This window comes from Schistocerca americana, chromosome X (genome assembly GCF_021461395.2).
Source record: "Schistocerca americana isolate TAMUIC-IGC-003095 chromosome X, iqSchAmer2.1, whole genome shotgun sequence".
Classification (NCBI taxonomy): Eukaryota; Metazoa; Arthropoda; class Insecta; order Orthoptera; family Acrididae; genus Schistocerca; species Schistocerca americana.
This window is the reverse complement of record NC_060130.1, coordinates 676,961,088-676,982,529: the sequence shown is the minus strand read 5'-3', so window position 1 is coordinate 676,982,529 and position 21,442 is coordinate 676,961,088. Positions and strand designations below refer to the sequence as shown.

Below are 21,442 nucleotides of genomic sequence, written 5' to 3'. Positions count from 1 at the left end.
GCATAGGTATTCCTAGTCACAAGTCCAGTGTTGTAGCATTGTGCTATTTCCTGCCACTGTTTGCTATTGCCTACATTGCAGACACTGAATAATGATTTGCAATGTCTCTTCTAAATTTCAGATAAGAGCTTCACTCTCCCTAATCCACTGAACATGTCTCGTTTTATCAGTCTTTGCCCATGTGCTATTTTTCTAAGAGACTCAGCTATAAGATTATCTTTGGAGCTTCCACGATCTGACAAACCAAATTCCACACATGCATGCATTTGTTGATGAAAGAGGAGTCAGAGCCAAAACAGAAGTAGAAATTCAAGATGGGTCACTTATTTTATTGGGTTAAAATATTGCCTCCTATCTGTTTTGAAGACAGTGGAGAATTCCCAAGTTACAAGCTCCAGCATTTCATTATAGGCATGACCAACTAATTGCTGCACTAGTATTAGTTGTAGGAAAGGGGGATTTTGTTAAAATTCAGTAAAGGCACAGTTGGGTGATGAAGTCTGGGGCCGCTGGCAGTGTGTGGTAATAGTCGGCAGCCAGTAGGCCAGACAGGGTAAACATGATGTGGAGCTGCAGCGACGTATTGCACATACAATTTGTTTGGAATAAGTAACAGTGAGGCAGGGAACTGCAGCATTGCTTTAAGTAATTGCGATGTATGTGGCAAGGCAGTAGGCCAGAGCCAGGAGTGACAATATGTAAGTGGCTGACATATGGAAATTTACCCTTGCCATAGTTTCTGTCTCTCTCTGACGCTACGTCAGAAGCAAGGGGAAAAGCAGTATAAATAGTTGGGCACTTTTAGCTTGAGGGGGTGCCAGGTCGGTCGAGAATCGGGTCGGACCTGTGCTGATCTATGCTTATAGGGGCCAGTCTGGTAACGATGTTGTAAATATTCTGTGTAAACCTGTACTTTGTTTCTATGTACTTATTCGTGCTGTATTCCACATCTGGGGACAAAACACTGGGGTGGGACAGAATGGCAGCTGGGTACTTGGAGATTCCACAGTCTGCCTGAAGGAGGGCAGTGACAGTGGTCTGCAGTGGGTCCAGGACAGACCACGTTTGCTTCCCACCTGGCGCACCAGGGTCTGGGCAAATCGTACACTGCAGGAGGTGTGGCACTGCTGCAGCAGCACCAGAGACGACGGTGGGTGTTGCCATCCGACAAGCTCCACTAGTGGCAAGTTGCAGCACCGCATCCAGGAGGGCGCGTGTTCGTATCTGGTCCTGTCCTGGGAGCAGCAGCGGCCGAGGGCCATGCGTGACCAGTACATCCACCTTTGTCCCATGGTTGGACAGAGCAGGCCAAATGGGATGGAGGGCGGCAAGGACCAGGGACTGTAGCAGTCTCCGGAATCGCGGGCAGCTACGTGGCGCAAGATGTGACATATCAGTGGGCAGCAACTAGGCAGAGCATGGCCGACTTCCAGCTGAGTGGCCTTGATGACGGAGCAGTGGCGTCAACATACCAGGAGTTGCTGTGCCGGCTGGACTCATGGAACAGCGCTGTGGGTGGCATGCCGACACTGCACTGCACCCATCAAAGTACAATAAGTTATGTGAATAAACTAATGCTATCCTATTGAACTTGCTCAGCCTCATGACAAAATACGGCATGGTAGGTATCAGTTTTAGCTCTGCCAACTGAATTCCCGGGTGCGACCATCGATGGGCCGCAACGTACCTATGCTGCCCATTACAAGCCATTTCCAGTAAGGGGTGTACAACCTGAACAGGTCTGATGCAGTGCTGTGGTAGATACCTCAGCATAGGTGCTTATATATGGACAATATAACACTTTTGATGTCCAACATAATGCACTCTTATCTATACTCAAAAGCAGTGGACTGATATCTGTTGACCATAAACATTGAGGTTCCCAGCGGTTTCAAAGTGGCAAATGCTATTTATCTGCTATTAAGTTGAGTGTATCATGAATAACAATGGTAATAAAATTTACACAGAAACTATGACACCTAGCTGATAATCAGTGACAGTCATCAGTTACAGACAAATGTTTCTTTCACATGGTTATGTATATCAGTCCCGGTAACATAAAAATTATATAATTAGAATTTACAAGCAAACTGAAACATGCATTTTGAACTGTATGTGATACTTTCATATGACAGTCTTTGAATTACCATGGTCATTAACAACAACTTAACAGTGTGTTTGTTTACTCATAGACTTTAATAATTACACTGCTACAGATGGTCAAAGTAAAATCTTATATTTTGTAGTGTGCTGAAACTTTTATGTGCTTCACATTTTAATGAAATACACACATCAAAAAAAGTTTTACATCACTTTGGTTCTGAGAGTTCCGGAACCTGTACAGAAAATTGGTATAGAGATCAACATAAACCGTTTCTGCCCATTTTATTGCTCATGAAAACCACACATTGCATGTTGTACCACCATACAGTGAGACCTCCATAGGTGGTAGTCCAGATTGCTGTACACACTGGTACCCAGTAGCACGTCCTCTTGCATTGATGTATGCCTGTATTTGTTGTGGCATACTATCCACAAGTTCATCAAGGCACTGTTGGTCCAGATTTTCCCTCTCCTCAATGGCAATTCAGCATAGATCTGTCAGAGTGGTTGGTGGAACACTTTTCAATCTATCCCAGGCATGTTTGATAGGGTTTATGTTGGGAGAAAATGCTGGCCACTCTAGTCGAGTGATGTCATTATCCTGAAGGATGTCATTTACAAGATGTGCATGATGGGGACATGAATTGTTGTCTGTGAAGACGAATGCCTCACCAATATGCTGCCAATGTGGTTGCACTATCGGTCGGAGGATGGCATTCACATATTGTACAGCCATTACGGTGCCTTCCATGACCACCAGTGGTGTATGTCAGCCCCACATAATGCGCCCCCCAAAACAGCAGGGAACCTCCCTCCACCTTGTTTCACTCACTGGATAGCATGTCTAAGGCGTTCGGCCTGACCAGGTTGCCTCCAAACACATCTCTGGTGATTGATTGTCTGGTTGAAGGCATATGCAACACTCATCGGTGAAGAGAACATGATGCCAATCCTGAGCGGTCCATTCACCATGTTGTTGGTCCCATCTGTACCATGCTGCATGGTGTTTTGGTTCCAAAGATGGATCTCACCATGGACTTCGGGAGTGAAGTTGTGCGTCTTGGAGCCTATTGTGCATAGTTTGAGTTGTAACATGGCATCCTGTGGCTGCACGATAAGCATTATTCAACATAGTGGTGTTGCTGTCAGAGTTCCTCCGAGCCATAAACCATAGGTAGTGGTCATCCACTGCAGTAGTAGCCCTGGGGCAGTCTAAGCGAGGCATGTCATCAACAGTTCGTGTCTCTATGTATCTCCTCCATGTCCAAAGAACATCGCTTTGGTTCACTCCGAGATGCCTGGACACTTCCCTTGTTGAGAGCCCTTCCTGGCACAAAGAAACAATGCGGATGTAATTGAACTGCCGTACTGACCGTCTAGGCATGGTTGAACTACAAACAACATGAGCTGTGTACCTCCTTCCTGATGGAATGACTGGAACTGATTGGCTGTAGGTGCTGCTTATGCATGGTTGTTTACATCTTTGGGCAGGTTTAGTGACATCTATGATCAGTCAAAGGGATTGTGTCTGTGATACAATATCCACAGTCGATGTCTATCTTAAGGAGTTCTGGGAACTGGGGTGAAGCAAAACTTTTTTTGATGTGTGTATATTTCACATGATACATTACAAGCTCTTCAAAATTGGGTTTACTTATTGAATGAACAATCAATTATGCTAAAAAATAGAATAAACAGATTTTTTTCCATACATTGCGTATGGCTTAGTCTCCCATCTCACATCATCTTCTGATCATTCGCAGTAGGAACTTTATGAAATCGCTGAAGGTATTGTCCAATATACAAATTGGTTACTTCTTCATGCTCTATTCATAAAAAGCCCGATGTAAAATTCGATTCATTGTATTGTTGTTAATCATTTTTTTTAAAGTTTAATGTAAACTGTTTAATATTTCATTAAACACAGTAAACATAATCAAATACAATTTATTATTCCTCATTCAAATTAAAATGTTTTTGAAGAAAGAATTTTCTGACCTTTCTGCAATGAGCTATTGAAATAACTCAATGGTAACAGATGAAAATTTGTGCTGGACCACAGCTATAGAAAATAAACTTTTTTAACAATTACCAAAGTTTAGAAATGACTGACAGTTTTCAGCACTGGTTGTTTACATAGAATATTGTCTGCATCAGTTTAATATAATAAAATATGAAAGCATGAAGACAGTATAAGAAAGTAAGAAAATTACATCAAGACAGTCAGAGAGAACACACTACAAAAACATTTGTTGGGAATAACTCTTAGAGTTATGATTTAATATGAATTTTACAGAGCTATTGGCTAAGAATTTGGGAATCAGTCATAATCTGTACTATGTAATCAGTGTACATTCTTTATTGAAAGTTGTAATAAGGTAGCTGAGGTGCCAAATCTTGCTCAGAGCAATGTTAGAGGAAAGCACACTTAGCCCCAGTTGCAGGAGCATATTAAGTAATGATACTTGCTACAATAGTAGTTTATCTACACATTTCTATCTTAAATAAACAGTAATGTAAGTTGTAGTGGTAAATATATAGTTTACGGAGGATTAAAATTATAATTAGGGACTATATATGATGAACAGGGGAACAATATATTAGTGCTGAATTATTCTCTCTCTCTCTCTCTCTCTCTCTCTCTCTCTCTCCCCCTCTCTTTCTGTATGTTTCTACCTCTGAAGTACCTATTCAGAGAGTGTTTGCAATTTCACTTGAGAACTGTACTGTGAACTTATACACCAATTGCAGTCTAGTAGTTTTGTGTGTGTGTGTGTGTGTGTGTGTGTGTGTGTGTGTGTGTCAGATCTCATAATTGGAAGGTGCAGTGTTTAAATCCCCATCCACCCATTCTGATTTACTTCACTGTGGTTTCCATAAAGCAGTCATGGAATGGATTATTTGAAAAGGAGACAACTTAATTTCCTTTTTCCTGTCCTTTAAACAATCCAACTTGTACACCATATCTAAAGAGCTCATTCTTATTATCGATAAACTGTAGTCAAAGATTTCTCCTTCAAAAATATCAGCGCAATACCAAAAGTAACTACATAACAAGATTGTGGTAAAAATGGGTGCAGGGAACGACAAGAGGTCGGCCATAGGGTGAATGAAAATTAGCACAGAGAATTAACAAAAAATTGCAAACAACAAATAATTGGTGCTTCTTTGTTAAACAGGTATTACATTACCTGAAATTATTTGAAGGCAATGAAGCTGGAGTCTCGTGAGATGCACTATAACTTCTCTGGGCACTAGGAGCATGATCTCGGGAGGATCTTCCTGACCTCTGGCCAAAGTCAGAAGAAGACTTTGAACCAGATATTAAAATTACAAATTAGAATATTACACACATGAAGATACCACAGCTATACTATTTAATGAGAAATAAAAATGAGTTACCATTTACAAAATTTAAACAAATATTTAGCAGAGTCAGTTGCAGCTAAGCTGCATCACTTACCTCTCGCACATCAGGTATGACTGATGAGCCGGATGATTCAGAGCTGTGACCCTGTTGCTGCTGTTGCTTCAGAATACTAAGTATCATTCTCACATCACTAGCTACACTGTGTTCCAGTGCCTGCACTTGCCTGTGGGCAACAGGAGTATGTTAAATAATATTAATTAAGGGATAAAAATTGTTTTAAGGTAATGAAATTATTGAAAACAATATTTTAGATTAAGTGACATAATGCAGTCTATATTGACTATATAAATAATTTAAGATTATAGGTAATGACTTGCCAAATAGTGGAGGCACTGACCGGTACATAAACATGACAGAAAACTTGCTAGCTTTCAGACCTGTGACTGCACTGTGCTGGGTGAACACACAATGCCAGGACTGCCGTTCTGGAGCCAGATTTGGTGAGGGATTGTGTTGTGTGTGGTAAGTGAGGTGAGTAAGGAGGTGGGCAGTGGCAGGGAGGGTTGGGTAAGGGTGACTGACAGCTCAGAGGGAGCAGAAGTGCATGATAGGATTGTGGGAGGGAGAGGTAGCAGGTGCACGGGATAGTAATGTGACCACAGAGTTGATGCAGCACACGACAATGTTGGGGTGAAAGAGTGGATTCTGCAGCCTGCACAATCTAAGCAATATACCAGTCCATTCTTATGCCACACCCACTCCCAATCCCTTGTCATATGTGTCATACCACTATGGGAGACACAGTGCAAGACCTGTCTGATACACCCAGTTGGCACATCCAATGCCAATCTGGTTACCCATTTTACATGGGTGTGGCCAGGTAAAGTTGTCCACCTGAACAGACAGCAATGACCAAACTGTAGCCAACAGCAAAGTTGTCCACCCAGTAGTAGAACACAATGCTGAGCATGACACTCCCAATTCCAATGGCTGCTTAACAGTCTGTGTACTCTGGATCCTTCCTCCTGACACTAGCTCTTCTGGAGTACACAGATGGGCATTGTCCTCACAACACATCCTTCATTCCTGTAATCCTTACAGCTGTAGTCTCTCCGCACCATCATCACTGTGCACTGCAGGAACTCATCACTGCTGGTGCTTATGCTACATTCTTATCCTGTGCACCTACTGCCTCTCTCTCCCACATTCCTATATCCCATGCACATGTTGCCTATGTCTGAGCCATCTGCCACTCTTCTGCAACCCTCTCTCTTGCTTGCTGCCTCCTTTCTCTTCTTACTCACTCTACATGATACAGTCTCTGACCCCAGTCACGCTACAGAACTTCAGTCCTGGCATGATTTTGCATGCATATGCACTATAACTTTAAAAAGGACTTGTCTGAATGTTGGAAAGTTTTCAGTCTTGTTTCTGTGCCTGTCAATGACTCAATGCCTCTACTATTGAGTGTACTGTTACCTTCATTCTTAAATTATTCACATTCTACCAGGACATTCAATTACCATATCTGACTACATAAAGAAATGGAGTAATGCAACACGTTATAACGCTGGAAAAAGTGACATCAAAATGGTGTCATGAATAAGTGATATATTATAAAAGAATATGAGAATGATAGGCTTACTTTAAGGAAAGTTAATCTACAAACAATAAACTTACAAAATAAAATAGTAGCAAGAGAATAAAAGTGAGACACTTGGTAATACTGTGGCTGCAGAATTTATAGATCATTACTTTAGTCATGGTGAAAATGAGTGCCAAGGGATCTTACTGCTAAAAGTGAATGTGCACTTGTCTTTTGCTAATATTCAGATTTTTTCACATCAAATAAAATAAATGAAACAAATTTTAAGTTAATAATTATAACAATAAAAAATTACTGAAATAAAAAAGAAATTATTATCCTTTCACAGTTTACACACCTGCTCAGCTGATTTATCATTGCGTAGACATCAGGTTCCCTCCCAGGTTGTGTCCAAGCTGGTGAGCCAGTGTACTCGGCCCGAGTGTGACCGGGAGTTTGGTAACTTCCTGTCGATAATACTGTTTGTTGAGCACCTACATGGGAATAGACCAATGAATGGTCAGCAGTCTGCTGATGCTGTCGGTACATATCTACTCGCTGCAGAGGACTGGAATGTATGGGGGGTGAAGGTGTTGTGTAATAGGATGACTCGGTCGCTTGGCTTAAAGCTGACAGAGGTGCTTGTTGTGGGGTAGCAGGGATAGGCACACTGGGGATACTGTGAAGGTTATCATCTCGTTCGTCATACTGAACAGCTACTGCTGTTGTCGATGTCACTGATGACTGTTGTGTTTCAGATGTGCGGCGGCGGGAAAGGTGGGGAGTCGATAAGCCAATTCCTGAAACTGAATCAGAATCCACATTACTCTTGAAACAATTCTAATGTTTTGTGGTGATATCTGAAATGTAATGACTCATCTGAACACCACCTTACAGGAAAGGCTGAAATTATACGAAAAGTTATTTAGTTTCATTGTGATTACTCTCACTCTGTATTGGATTCTTCTGTGATCAAAACTCTTCCTTGAAACAAATGATGAATAATATTCACTGGAGAAAGACTTGGCATGAGAAGGGATACTGTGTTTTCAGGCATAGTATGTCAATGAAATTTGATACAAACTCAGCTCAATAACAATTTTATCACTTAGGAAGTAAAAAACTTCATCTGTTAGTATTATTGTACAGATATCTTTACAATTTTAATGCTATCAGGGCCACTTAAAAATGAGATACCAACAAATCTAAGAGAATTTATATTATACCAGTATCTTTCCTTTTTATCACAGTGCTTTCAGTTTCAATACAAATTCTTCAAATGTGATGAATTGCTGTTACATTAATCTGCTGGCTTCCTATGTTAAGTTCAACTAAATGAGTATTATCCATGTGATAAATTCTTGTGGAACTTGAAATCATGTATATTTTGCACATTTATCAGCCAGTGTAGCATCCATTGTATCAAAAATTAAATTCTTATACAGAAATTTTCCATTGCCATACAGTATTCATAATCAACTACAGCTTCATAGCCATTTTATCTCAAGACATGTCCTCATAGCAAAATAACATGCTTCCTGGGCAATATTTTCAGCATGGTAACTGCTTTTTCCCAAGAACTGAAATTTACATAATAATGTAAACATTTGTAACTGTTGATATCTCAAGTTCCACATCTTAACATGCTTCAAATGTTCCTCTGCTGTTCCTGTTAGTGTATCAAATGGCAAAATTTTCAAGAAACCATTACAGTCCATTTCAGTTGTTGTCTCTCATCTCGGTCTCCTTTCAAGTTATCTTTTTGTAATGTGATGTGTTTATTATCATAATTATACACATTTTGAATGATGCCATTGATATATTGTGATAATGCCTTAATTCAAAATTTTTACTATTTTTATTACACATTAGTCATATAAATATGAATCATAAAATATCTATAATCTGTTGATGGAGCAGCACAGGGAAGGAGGGAGGGAGGGGGAGGTGGAGGGGGAGAGGGGGAGGGGGGCAGGGAGGGAGGGAGGGGGAGAGGGGGAGAGAGAGAGAGAGAGAGAGAGAGAGAGAGAGAGAGAGAGAGAGACAACAGTAGTATATCTACATCCACATGACTACTCTAAAGTTCACACTTGAGTGCCTACAGAAGGTTCATCAAACCACATTCACACTATTTCTCTACCATTCCACTCTTGAACAGCATGTGGGAAAAATAAAAAGTTAAATCTTTCTGTGCGAGCTCTGATTTGTCTTATTTTATTATTATGATAATTTCTCCCAACATAGGTGGAGGCCAACAAAATATTTTTGCCATTGGAGAATAAAGTAGCCGATTGAAATTTCATATAAAGGTGATGATGATGATGATTGGTTTGTGGGTCACTCAACTGCACATTTATCAGCACCCTTACAAATTCCCAACCTTTGCTCAGTCCAATCTCGCCACTTTCATGAATGGTGATGAAGTGAAGAGGACAACACAAACACCCAGTCACCTCGAAGCAGGTGAAAATCCCTGACTCTGCTGGGAATCAAACTTGGGACCATGTGCTCAGGAAGCAAGAACGTGAACATGAGCTATGGACTTCATATAAAGTTCTCACCACAATGAAAAAGGCCTTTGTCCCAATGGTTGCCAACCTAACTCACATATCACATCCATTATGCTCTCTCCCTTCTTTTGTGATAATAGAAAATGAGCTCCCATTCTTTGAAAATTTTTTTATGTTCTCTGTCAATCTTATCTAGTCCATACTGTGCAGGCAATACACTAGCAAAGGAGACACAAATGTAAGGTAGGTAATCTCCTTAGTGAATTTACTGCATTTCCTAAGTGTTTTGTCAATAAAACACATGTGTTTCATTCACCTTCCCCACTACACTATACAGGGTGTTACAAAAAGGTACGGCCAAACTTTCAGGAAACATTCCTCACACACAAAGAAAGAAAATATGTTATGTGGACATGTGTCTGGAAACGCTTACTTTCCTTGTTAGAGCTCTTCTCTTCAAATCACATTAATCATGGAATGGAAACACACAACAACAGAACGTACCAGCGTGACCTCAAACACTTTCTTACAGGAAATGTTCAAAATGTCCTCCGTTAGTGAGGATACATGCATCCACCCTCTGTAGAATGGAATCCCTGATGCGCTGATGCAGCCCTGGAGAATGGTGTATTGTATCACAGCCGTCCACAATACGAGCATGAAGAGTCTCTACATTTGGTACCGGGGTTGCGTAGACAAGAGCTTTCAAATGCCCCCATAAATGAAAGTCAAGAGGGTTGAGGTCAGGAGAGCATGGAGGCCTTGGAATTGGTCCACCTCTACCAATCCATCGGTCACCGAATCTGTTGTTGAGAAGCGTACGAACACTTCGACTGAAATGTGCAGGAGCTCCATCATGCATAAACCACATGTTTCGTCGTACTTGTAAAGGCACATGTTCTAGCAGCACAGGTAGAGTATCCTGTATGAAATCATGGCGGTGAATCGAGGAAGTACAGTACATACTGATGAAACTAAAATGAGCTCTAACATGGAAATTAAGCATTTCCAGACACATGTCCACATAACATCTTTTCTTTATTTGAGTGCGAGGAATGTTTCCTGAAAGTTTGGCCGTAACTTTTTGTAACACCCTGTATATGTAATTGTTCCAAGGCAAGTTGTTCATAATTTCCATCCATAGGTATTTATTTGAATTAACAGCCTTTAGATTTATGTGATTTATCACGTAACAAAAATTTAATCGATTCCTTTTAGTATTCTTGTAGATGACCTCACACTTTTCATTACTAAGAGTCAGTTATCATTTTTCACACCATACAGGTATCATGTCTAGATAATTTCGCAAATGGTTTTGATTTTCTGATGACTTTACAAGATGGTAAATGACAGCATCATCTGCAAACAATGTAACAGAGCTACTTAGATTGTCTCCTAAATTGTTTATATAGATTAGGTAAATCAGAATGCCTGTAACACTTCTTTTGGGAGCCCCAGATATCACTTCTGTGTTTCTCAATGACTCTCTATCAATTACCACAAACTGTGACCTTGTTGATACAAAATCATGAATCCAGTTGCACAACTGAGGTGATACTCCATAGGCACACAGTTTGATTAGAAGTTCCTTGTAAGGAATGGTATCAAAAGCCTTCTGGAAATCTAGAAATATGGAAGCAATTTGAGATCATATGTCAATAAAGCTCATTATGTCATGAGAATAAAGCAACAGTTATGTTGAACAAGAATGATAGTTTCTGAATCCAAGCCAACTATATGTCAATAGATCATTTTCATTGAGGTACTTCATATTATTCAAACACAGCGTATGTTCCAAACTCCTACTGCAAATCAATGCCAGTGATTTGGGTCTGTAATTCAGTAGATTACTTCCATTTCCTTTCTTGAGTATTGATGTGACCTGTGCAACTTTCCAGTCTTTAAGTATGACTCTTTCACTGAGTGACTGGTTGTATATGACCGCTAAATAGGGAGTTATTACATCAGCGCACTCTGAAAGGAACCTAATAGGTATGCCATCTGGTCCAGAAGCCTTGCTTATGAAGTGATTTGAGCTGCTTCACTACACTGAAGGTCGAGGTTGTATGGGGCACATGACAAGATTAGCTCCTGCCAAGGGTGTATGCACAAAGGGGGCACAAAAATTGACCAAAGAAAACTATAAATAACAACAGTTTAAGAATTAACTGGAAGAGGTACGCAATTTTTTCTACTCCTTTTGTTACTGCTTTGTACTTAAGAGAAGCTGGCTTTCCCTCAGCCCACACAACTGTAAATGCATTCTTTTGTCACAGTGTGATTTCTGGCATGTCATTGTGTCCAAGTAGCACCATAGAGAAATGCCTGCTACCGAACAGACATGCACCAGGCTCACAAAACTGTCACCTTCACAGCTCACCAATCTTCAGCTATACAGTTTTTTCTGCCACTTCACTACTGTATTGTATGAGCATCTGCTGTAGCAAATATCATATTTGATCAAAGGCTTCCAATTTTGCTGATTTCTGCTGATGGAAAATTGGAGTGAGATGTGGCAGCACAGGAAGCAAGTAGAAAAGATGGAGTGGATTGCTGAATTTACTAGCCAACTCAGCCCCAAGTATTGTTGCATGGTCTGCTGTGCAAAGAAAACAGAATTAAAGATCAAAAATGTGAATCATGTTTGGAGTTTAGCATCCTTTCACTGACAAGATCATTAGAGACAGATGACAAGCTCAGATAAAGGAAGGACGAAGAAGAAAATCAGCCATGCCCTTTCAAAGGAACCATCCCTGCAAGTGATTAAGGGAAATCATGGTAAATCTAAATCTGGATGGCTGTATGGGGATTTGAATTGCTGTCCTCTCAAATGTGAGTCCAGTGTACTAACAACAATGCCACCTCACCCACTAACTAAACAACAAGCCTTCTATGTATCTGCTATGCAAATAAAAAAGAATTATAAAACCAACTGTTTAATCATATTACAGGAGTTGTTATTTGAGATGGCTATATATCATTGGAGGGTTGTGTAAACAAACATATGCTTTGCCATTGGTCATAAGCTCCATTGCTCAAGCACCTGGTATTATGAGACCACTGGACGTGGACCTAGTATATTTTGATATAGCATCAATTTTGTTATCTGGTCTGATGAACAAATATAGCTACTTACAATTCACCTTTGATCTTCCAAAATATTAACAATAATCCATACCCCAGGATAGGATCCCCTACAAAATATCATATGGGCACCCTTGATCTTCACTATAATAAATCTCCTTCTTCCTGTGTTTCCCAGTCACTGACTAACACATTTTCTTCTTACCTTTCATCTTTCCCTACTCCTTTTCTCTTTAAATTTTCATTTTAATTTGTTCCAAACTTTTTTTCTCTTGTTTCCTATGATATTTTATTCCTAAACCACTGTTCTTTTATGTGTACATTGACTTTAATTTGTTTACTTATTCTGTTCAAAAAAATGGTTCAAATGGCTCTGAGCACTATGGGACTTAACAGCTGTGGTCATCAGTCCCCTAGAACTTAGAACTATTTAAACCTAACTAACCTAAGGACATCACACACATCCATGCCCGAGGCAGGATTCGAGCCTGGGACCGTAGCAGTCACGCGGTCCCAGACTGCGCGCCTAGAACTGCGAGACCACTGCGGCCGGCACTTACTCTGTGCACTTATTAATTTCAGCTGACTTTCATTTATTTTTCTTTGTGCTTATTTCATAATATCCCTTGCATCTATCATGGCCATCAACATTTGTTGATAGGTGTCACTTACTCCAGTGATCATAAAATCTCAATTTTATCTCAATTTTGATACTGTAGATCTCTCCTACTTTTGGGTTTTGGGTGCCTGTGCACTATTCTGTCATCTCCAGATAATGTCCACTTTCTGTATTTTGTTCCCTGGTTCTGGAAAAAGGTGTCATTTTTGATATGTTTAAAAATTCATAATTATTACTACTCATATTCAGTGCTATTGTCATGAACTTCTCAACTATTCACTTTACTTGATTGTTTCATGCCTATTTATCCATACCCAACACTTTAATGCTCTACTTTTTGTATAATATTTTAGATAGTGGACATTGGTAGATTTGTTGATTTATTGTATCATGTGTCTAAACACATGGCAACAAAAAATAGTAATCAGAATTCACAGAATATTATCAATAAGAAGACAGAATGATAATGGAAATTCCTTGCTGGAACAATATGTAAAATACGGGAAAGGCAATCACTCACCTATAGTGGACTGATGTGTGGAACATAGACACACATAACAGAAAACAATGTTCACACTAGCTTTTGAGCGAGCTAGTAGAAATACTGTTTTCTCATCTATGTGACACACATCTATCTGCTATAGGTGAGTGATTGTCTTTCCCCTATTTTATGTATTGATTATCTGGTAGTGTGAATGAAAATTCTATATCAAGAGACCAATGAAGAAATTTTATTTGAAAAGGTGTTGTAGTATGTACTGAAATGACATTTTATTATGCCCTAGAATATATTACTTCTTTAGAGTATCAAATATAATCAAGAGAGGCACTAGATCATTATTTCTGTCTCATTATTTTAGTTCTGCTCATCAAAACAGAATTCATTTCACATTTATTACTAGTTCATGTGATCACGAACTACAAGAGGAATAATTTCTAGGCTATGCATCCCTGTAGCAGGAAAATTATGGGTTTCACTCATAATGTTATTTGATAACACAGTCTCAAAAATATGATGCAATTTACAGTACTTCTTATGAAACTCTAACCATCCTGAGAACAGTTAGTATTCATCAGAGGTGCACTCCTCGAGAAGTACTATAATATACAATATGTTTCACCATTATAGATAATGAGCCTCTACTTCAATTGTCTGGTGAAACATAATGTATTATGAATAAAAATATGAATATTTATAAACTACAGTTTGCTGCAGCAAAAGACCATAATATAGAACTTCCATCTCAGCATTCAAATGTGTCAATAATATGTAGCAGAAAACATTATGTAACAATGGCATATATTACATTACTGACACTTGAGCTTCTAAAACTTGGTGTTATATTTTGACATTCAGTTTTGCTTTCATGCAAACCTACATACTGGACAAATTGTAATATACAGGTGCAGACGTTTGCTTACAAGACTCACAAATGTGTACATCACTTGTATACACATAAATGCTTTATTCACAGCCTAAACCATGTTCCTTGCCATTAAAAATCACTGAATATTCAGAATTTTTGCAGAGAATATATCAGACAATAATGAACTTTCACGAACCTCACAAAACATTTATCAGTCCAAAATATTATTCATATTCTAAATGCCAAATTTTAGTAAATAACTTGAACATAGAATGGCTCTTTCACTATGCAGCACAATGCCCACTGTTTTGAAACTTGCAAGTAGTTTAAAACTGTTCTGAATGGCCAGAACTCATGATCAGTTGGGTTAAATTTGCCAAGAAGTTTCAAAACCACAGTATACATTCTGCTGCAAAATAAAAGATCCCAGGTGGAAATAAATTCCTAGGCTGTGGCTATGCCACTTCTCCAAAGGTTTGGCAAATTATGCTAGAGAATTTTGAGAAGTCAGTAAAGAATGAAAAGGTAGTGTCAGAACTGAATCTGCGAGGATGGGTTGGTGCGTGGGTAGCATTGACCATGAAAGCCAATGTTTCCAGTTTGAGTTCCAATCAAGCACATAGTTTTAAACTGCCAAAAAATATCAATTAATACAAATTCTACAGCAGCAGCTGTTCACCTGTTGCTTCATTTCATGCAAATAAAAACAAAAAGACTACAGACACTCTGAATCATACATAGAAGGTGCCTGGTATATTGGGACAATATTAATTACCAGGATTTATTGCCAATACAATATTGCACTCCACTCCAATGGAATGATGACAATGAAAATTTGTGCCATTCCAGGACTCGAACCTGGATTTCCTACTTTAGATGAGCATTTGCCTTAACTGCTTTGGCTATTCTTTCATGGCTCACTTCCAGACCCAAACTTCCATATGTCATCATTTCTGCATCACCACCTATCTTGTACACATATTATGTAGTTCCCATAAAGGAAAGGACATTTTTCTTGTTCTGCAAGTGATAGTTGTTCTAAAATGATCTATGTTCCATCAAATTTTCTTTATGAATCAGATTTATTTAATACTGTCAATTGTTTTCTGTTTCTCAGGCCTTCCTAATTTTTTTTTTTTTTTTTTTTTTTTTTTTACATTAAGAAACCATCATCTAGCACTCTCACTAATATAGTAAAATGTCTTATGCTCATACAGAACTAAAATCTTAAATCCTCGTACATTTAAGGTTAGTTGTTGGATGTTATAGATGCACTTATGTTATGGCAATGGATTTATACTTTTCTATACTATTCCAGGAAATGAAAGATGAAATTTTTTTTCAGATATCTTCAAGATTATCACCTATATGTGCACGTGCACACTACCGAAAATTTCAAATATTAACTCAGGGATTAGCCAACTTGACTTCATTATCCAGTACATTCCATTTGTTAATCACAATCAGTTGGTGTAATTACGAGTAGTTTACCTAAAATCTGTGCTAATTGCAAATAACAATGACTGCAACTTTGCTATGATTGTTCATATGTAAACATGCACCCAACTGTTAACTTTCAGATAAAGTAGATCAAAAGTATACATAGATAAGAGAAGCATTTGTGCAGCGAATGCTCGAAATATGTTAGTAACTTTTGTCTCCATTTTGTTTCAGTAATTAGCACTCTTACCTAAAATATTGTTACTGAAGTAGAATACCAAATTTTGGCAAACTAGAGAGCACACTTCAGTACCAATTACTGTTTTATGTAAAAGTCTTCTGTCAGACAAATCTTATTCCACTGTCCAGTTATTCAAAACTAGAAATCCTTAAGTGTAAATTGTAAAAAGACAGTAGACAATGACAGCTGAATGGATTGCTAATTATTGTAATATTATAAAATAAAGGCTGCTGGGATCCACTTTAGTCAGTCTGTGCAAGTGTATAATGTGAGTAAGATCAGTGTCTAAAAATGTACATTGTACAAATTACAATTTGTACAATGTGCCAATTTTTATCCAAATTGTGAATCCAGGAGACCTTTCAGTAATTCAGTGACTGGTTACAATTATTGACTGTTACCTTGCAGCTAACTTCATGAACTGTATTAATCTTCAATAACGTTTACTGTGACAATAGGACTGCACTGTGCACTGTGTTATTTCCGAATTATACTTACTGTGCGCTTTCTTTTTACTGTTGATATGATTTCTGCTTGAAAGGACAGTGATTTAAGATAGTTGATCAGTGATTGTGCTAATTAAATGCCTGTAATGTGTAAACTTCTTTAACTTCAGTGTTAGGCTACTGCACTCGAACAATCACATTATAAGCCACCAGCTGACTGTGGTATGTGGCTAGCTGTTTATCTGTGCATAAATTATAGTAGATGAGACTCAATTTGGCCATAAACTGTAGGTTATTTAATATCAAAGTGCAATTAAATTGTTTTGGACTGTAAACTTAGTGTGGACCACACCATTCAAAATAGCCTACTTTAGACAATCACTCTTCAGCCACATTTGACAGACAGGGCATATTTGCACATGTAACTATGGCTACACTTCCCAATTAATGCAGCTGCAAAATTATATCATTGTACAACACATCGTTCAGGAGATATGACATCATAAAGTGAAATTGAAGATAAAATTTGCTAGAGATACAGGTGCACAAATATGTGTGAGTTATACTAAACAGATATGTGACATGTGTACATGCAGAAAATGCACTCGGTAAAAGTCTCCTCGTAAACCCCTGAATCATTTTCAACTAAACTTGATACAAATATTACTTAGTACTTGGAAAATACTACTCTGAGGGTAAGAACCAGAAACCTCCTATTACAGTGGGTGCGACACTGTGAAGAGAGAAGGGGAGTAGGACTGAAAGGGAAGGGGAGATGGACAGAGAAAGAAAGAGGAGGAGATGGAGAAAGCAACAAAAGAGGAGGAGATGGACAGAGAGAGGGAGGAGGATGAGATGGTCGGAGAAAGGAAAGTGAAGGAGGTGGACAGAAAGTGGGGAGGAGCAGATAGGCCGAGAGACAGGGAGGAGGAGATGGACAGAGAGAGGCAGGAGGAGGAGATATATAGGGAAGGAGCAGATGGACAGAGCCCCCTCCCCTCCTGCCTGCCTCCACCACCACAGTTGGGGTACCCTCTCCCAGAAATATATTACTGTCCCACCTGATGCCCCCTCAACAGAGAAGGCTGTGAGCCAGTAGATATAAAATATCACATCCCAGAGCCAAACTCATTGCCTGAAGTAGACATTTAGGAAGTTGCTGAAGTATTACTCCAAGACGATGCTGCTGCTCAGCTGATAACCTGAGATGATTTCATCAGTTATGTGGTGTTTTCTCAGATGTGAAGTACCCACAAGGACTAGAAGATTTAATCCAACAGTGATTCAGACAATAAAAGGCAAGGTGTTTAATAGCACCACATAAATATTTCTTGAACACAACAATGCCTATTCATGCTTTGACGTTAATAATAGAGGCAATTTGAATATCAGAATGTTTGTTGGTGGGTTCTGCTTTCATGAAATATTGTTATTAAACTCTAAAAGAGGAGTCACTATCAGCACCAATGCATTCTCCATTAAGCTGAATAAGTTTATGTGTGACCACTGAACTGCTGTTACACATTTTGTAATCTGTGGTACTTACAACTTGAATTCACAAAAGAGGTGTACTGGCACATCAAGGTATAGATAAGTGCAAATTTACACATATATTGCAGCCTCTGGCCCACCTTCACCATTTTCAACAAAAAGACCAGCTAGAAGCTCAAAATCTAACTGAGCATTCAATTTGTTAATGATACTTTAAGAATCACATCAGGTTTCATAGCACTAAGGAAAGTCTGTCATCGTGTTGACTTGGAGACAATATTGCAGTCATATTTTGCATGCTTCCACTCCCTCCTGTCCTCTGCATTGGGATTTTTGATTGATTAATCCATTTATTGGCAGTCTATTACCCTACTTAATCACACAGAAGGACATATAAAATTAACATTCCTCCAGGGAGCTTGAAATCTTTTCCCTTAGGTATTCGTAAATTTATTCTTTAATATTATTTTCTCGCTGTTCACAAAAGACATCTGTAGATAAACAATGACACACAAAATCGCAGAAAAGATATGGAAATAAAGTGTGGATCAACTTTCTGTCATTGTCTAGGTTTCTGAGAAATTATTAGACAAATTTAAAGCATATCATATTAACTCCTCATTTGTATATTACACAGATGTCTGGATCCCTGGAGAAGTAAATACAAATTTCTGTTCTTACAGCCATTAAATCAGTGATCATACACATATCTACAAGATGTGTATAAAAAGTTCAAAAAATTGTATAATAAAACTAAAATGACAGAAAATAGAAGCAAAGCAATCTACTTTGTTGATAATTCACTTTTGACAACACTTGCAAAAGCTGCTGGAAACTGTTAGCAAAGACTTCTTTAGAAACTGACGTAAGTCAGATGTCTTTAAACATCTGAAAAACTAGAAGCAGACATCCACAAACTGTTGCCATGTTGATTGGTATCCTTCCCTAGACCGAACTAGTATCTGTAAGTATGTTCCTCTTTCTTACTGGTTTGAAGGAAAGGTGAAACTTGGTCACACATGTCAAAGACACTTACACTTATTTTTATCTGTATTGCCCATCATTGATCAATAATTTTTTTGTGGCACAAACTAGGAATATATCTTCCGCTTATACAAATCTTCCCGAATGATGTCATTAACATTATCCTTGTTAACCAGCATTTCCTCTAACATTGAGCTCTGGAACAGTACCCCATTCTGTGCCAGCTTCTGTTGAAATTGCTTTATGTTACCTGCCGTTATGCTTGCTGAAAGCGAAAATTTAACAAAGAATATTTTAACAACATCCCTCTCATACCAAAAGTATTTGAACCAGTTTAGATACATTTTCTATTCATAGCATCTGCACTTGAACCAGTATCACAGATATTTCCGTCTACATTTCTTGAAATCTATGAAAAATGTTGACGTATATGTGTTGCTTCTATGTGGTATATCTTGGGAGAATGAGACAGCAAGGAATTGACAACACTATTTTTGGTTCCTCATTGTCTCATCCTCCCTGTTGTGGCAATTCAAGTAACATTGCAAGCATTACGTGATGAATTTAGTGGAATATATAAGGACGCAGATGGTGCGACATATGAAAGCTTGGGTTGGTCCGGGAAGCGTACACAGATAATGCAACTGCTTGCTTTAAGCAGGAAATCTGGGTTTGGGTCCTGGTCTGGTACAAGTTTTCATATGTCAATGTTGGGTAGTAGATCTATACCTAATATAGTTGATGCCAAGGAATTTACAGTCATCAAATTAATTTCAAAGTAATAATAATCCACCAGAGCAGCTTCTTTTGTACTTTATCTACTGCTACCAGTTTTGTATGATAACTCATTCTCAAGCAGTACCGAGACACAACTGAACTATTATCAAAATTGTCTGGCATTTACTTTACACAGGTTGAACAAAAATATCAAAATATCAAAACATCAAAAACACAGGAAACCTGTTGGTTTTCAAAACAGCTTCCAGTCATCTCAGAGTGGATAAATACAGGCCCTGTATGGTTTTCAGGAGACTGTTATGTAATTTTTCCTGCAAAGTACTGACTAGTTCAGATGTAATGATGATGGAGGCGGATTGTGATCACACACAATTCTCTCCAAAATGGACCACAAAGGCTCAATAAATATTGAGATTTGGTGACTGTGGTAGCCAGGGAAGACGTGACAGTTCATCCCCATGCTCACAAAATCACAGCTATGTGAACAGGGGCTCTGTGATCTTGGAACATAGTATCGCCATTAGGGAACAAACATTCTACCATTGGATGTACTTGACCTGTCAAAATGGTCACACAAACCTTGTCTTGAATGTGACTTTATGGAGAAACCATGGGGTCTGTGGAAAATCATGATAGAGCTGCCCAAATCATCTCTGAAATTGCACTACATTTCACTCTTAGGGTGTAAACTAAGCCAGAAGTTGGGAACACTGTGAAGTGAAACTCATCCAGCCAAATGTCCAGTCCAGGTCTTATTGCTCCAGCAACATGTTTTCCCGTTGTGGACATTTGCATCACTGATGTGTGCCCATGGAATACCAGTTCGCCCTACAATTGCCAATTTAAAAATGGTTCAAAATGGTTCAAAATGGTTCAAATGGCTCTGAGCACTATGGGACTTAACACCTGAGGTCATCAAGAACTTAGAACTACTTAAACCTAACTAACCTAAGGACAGCACACACATCCATGCCTGAGGCAGGACTTGAACCTGCGACCGTAGCAGTCTTGCAGTTCCAGAATGAAGTGCCTAGAACTGCTCGGCCACACCGGCCGGCTGCCTATTTAAAAAGCTCCCTTTGTGTAGTTTTGGTGCTGACAGGGTTTGTGAGTGTGACATTCAATTCTGCAGTTGTCCTTCTCTTATTTTTAATCACATTTCTCTTCAGTGACCTTCTGTCATGATTACACACACTTTTGTCCACATTGTAACTTACCACACACTGTTTTCTGCTTTCTGTGTAAGCAGTATAAATTTTTGAGATGGTTTCTGTTTGCTATGGACGCACCCACCATATGGGCACCACAATTTGTCCAAATTCAAATTCACTTTGCTCTGATACAATGCTCTCACAACTACACAGAAGACTGTCACAATCCATTTTAATTTATCAAGCTGATGTGAGACAGAAATGTATTGTGTTCTGGGTACATGGCATAACAGAATGAGGGGAATTCTGATAT

The 21,442-nt window shown here is 38.8% G+C and overlaps 1 protein-coding gene across 1 annotated transcript in view; it reads right to left on the bottom strand.

The window, feature by feature from the left end:
* Positions 1 to 21,442, bottom strand: part of LOC124556243 (potassium voltage-gated channel unc-103) — a 700,301-nt gene that overhangs the window by 36,799 nt on the left and 642,060 nt on the right. Inside the window, exons 17-19 of the mRNA XM_047130231.1 lie at positions 7,417 to 7,552; positions 5,567 to 5,696; positions 5,295 to 5,413 (exon numbers count right to left, since the gene is read on the bottom strand). Coding sequence (XP_046986187.1) covers positions 5,295 to 5,413; positions 5,567 to 5,696; positions 7,417 to 7,552 — 385 coding nt within the window. The remainder of the gene's footprint in view (positions 1 to 5,294; positions 5,414 to 5,566; positions 5,697 to 7,416; positions 7,553 to 21,442) is intronic.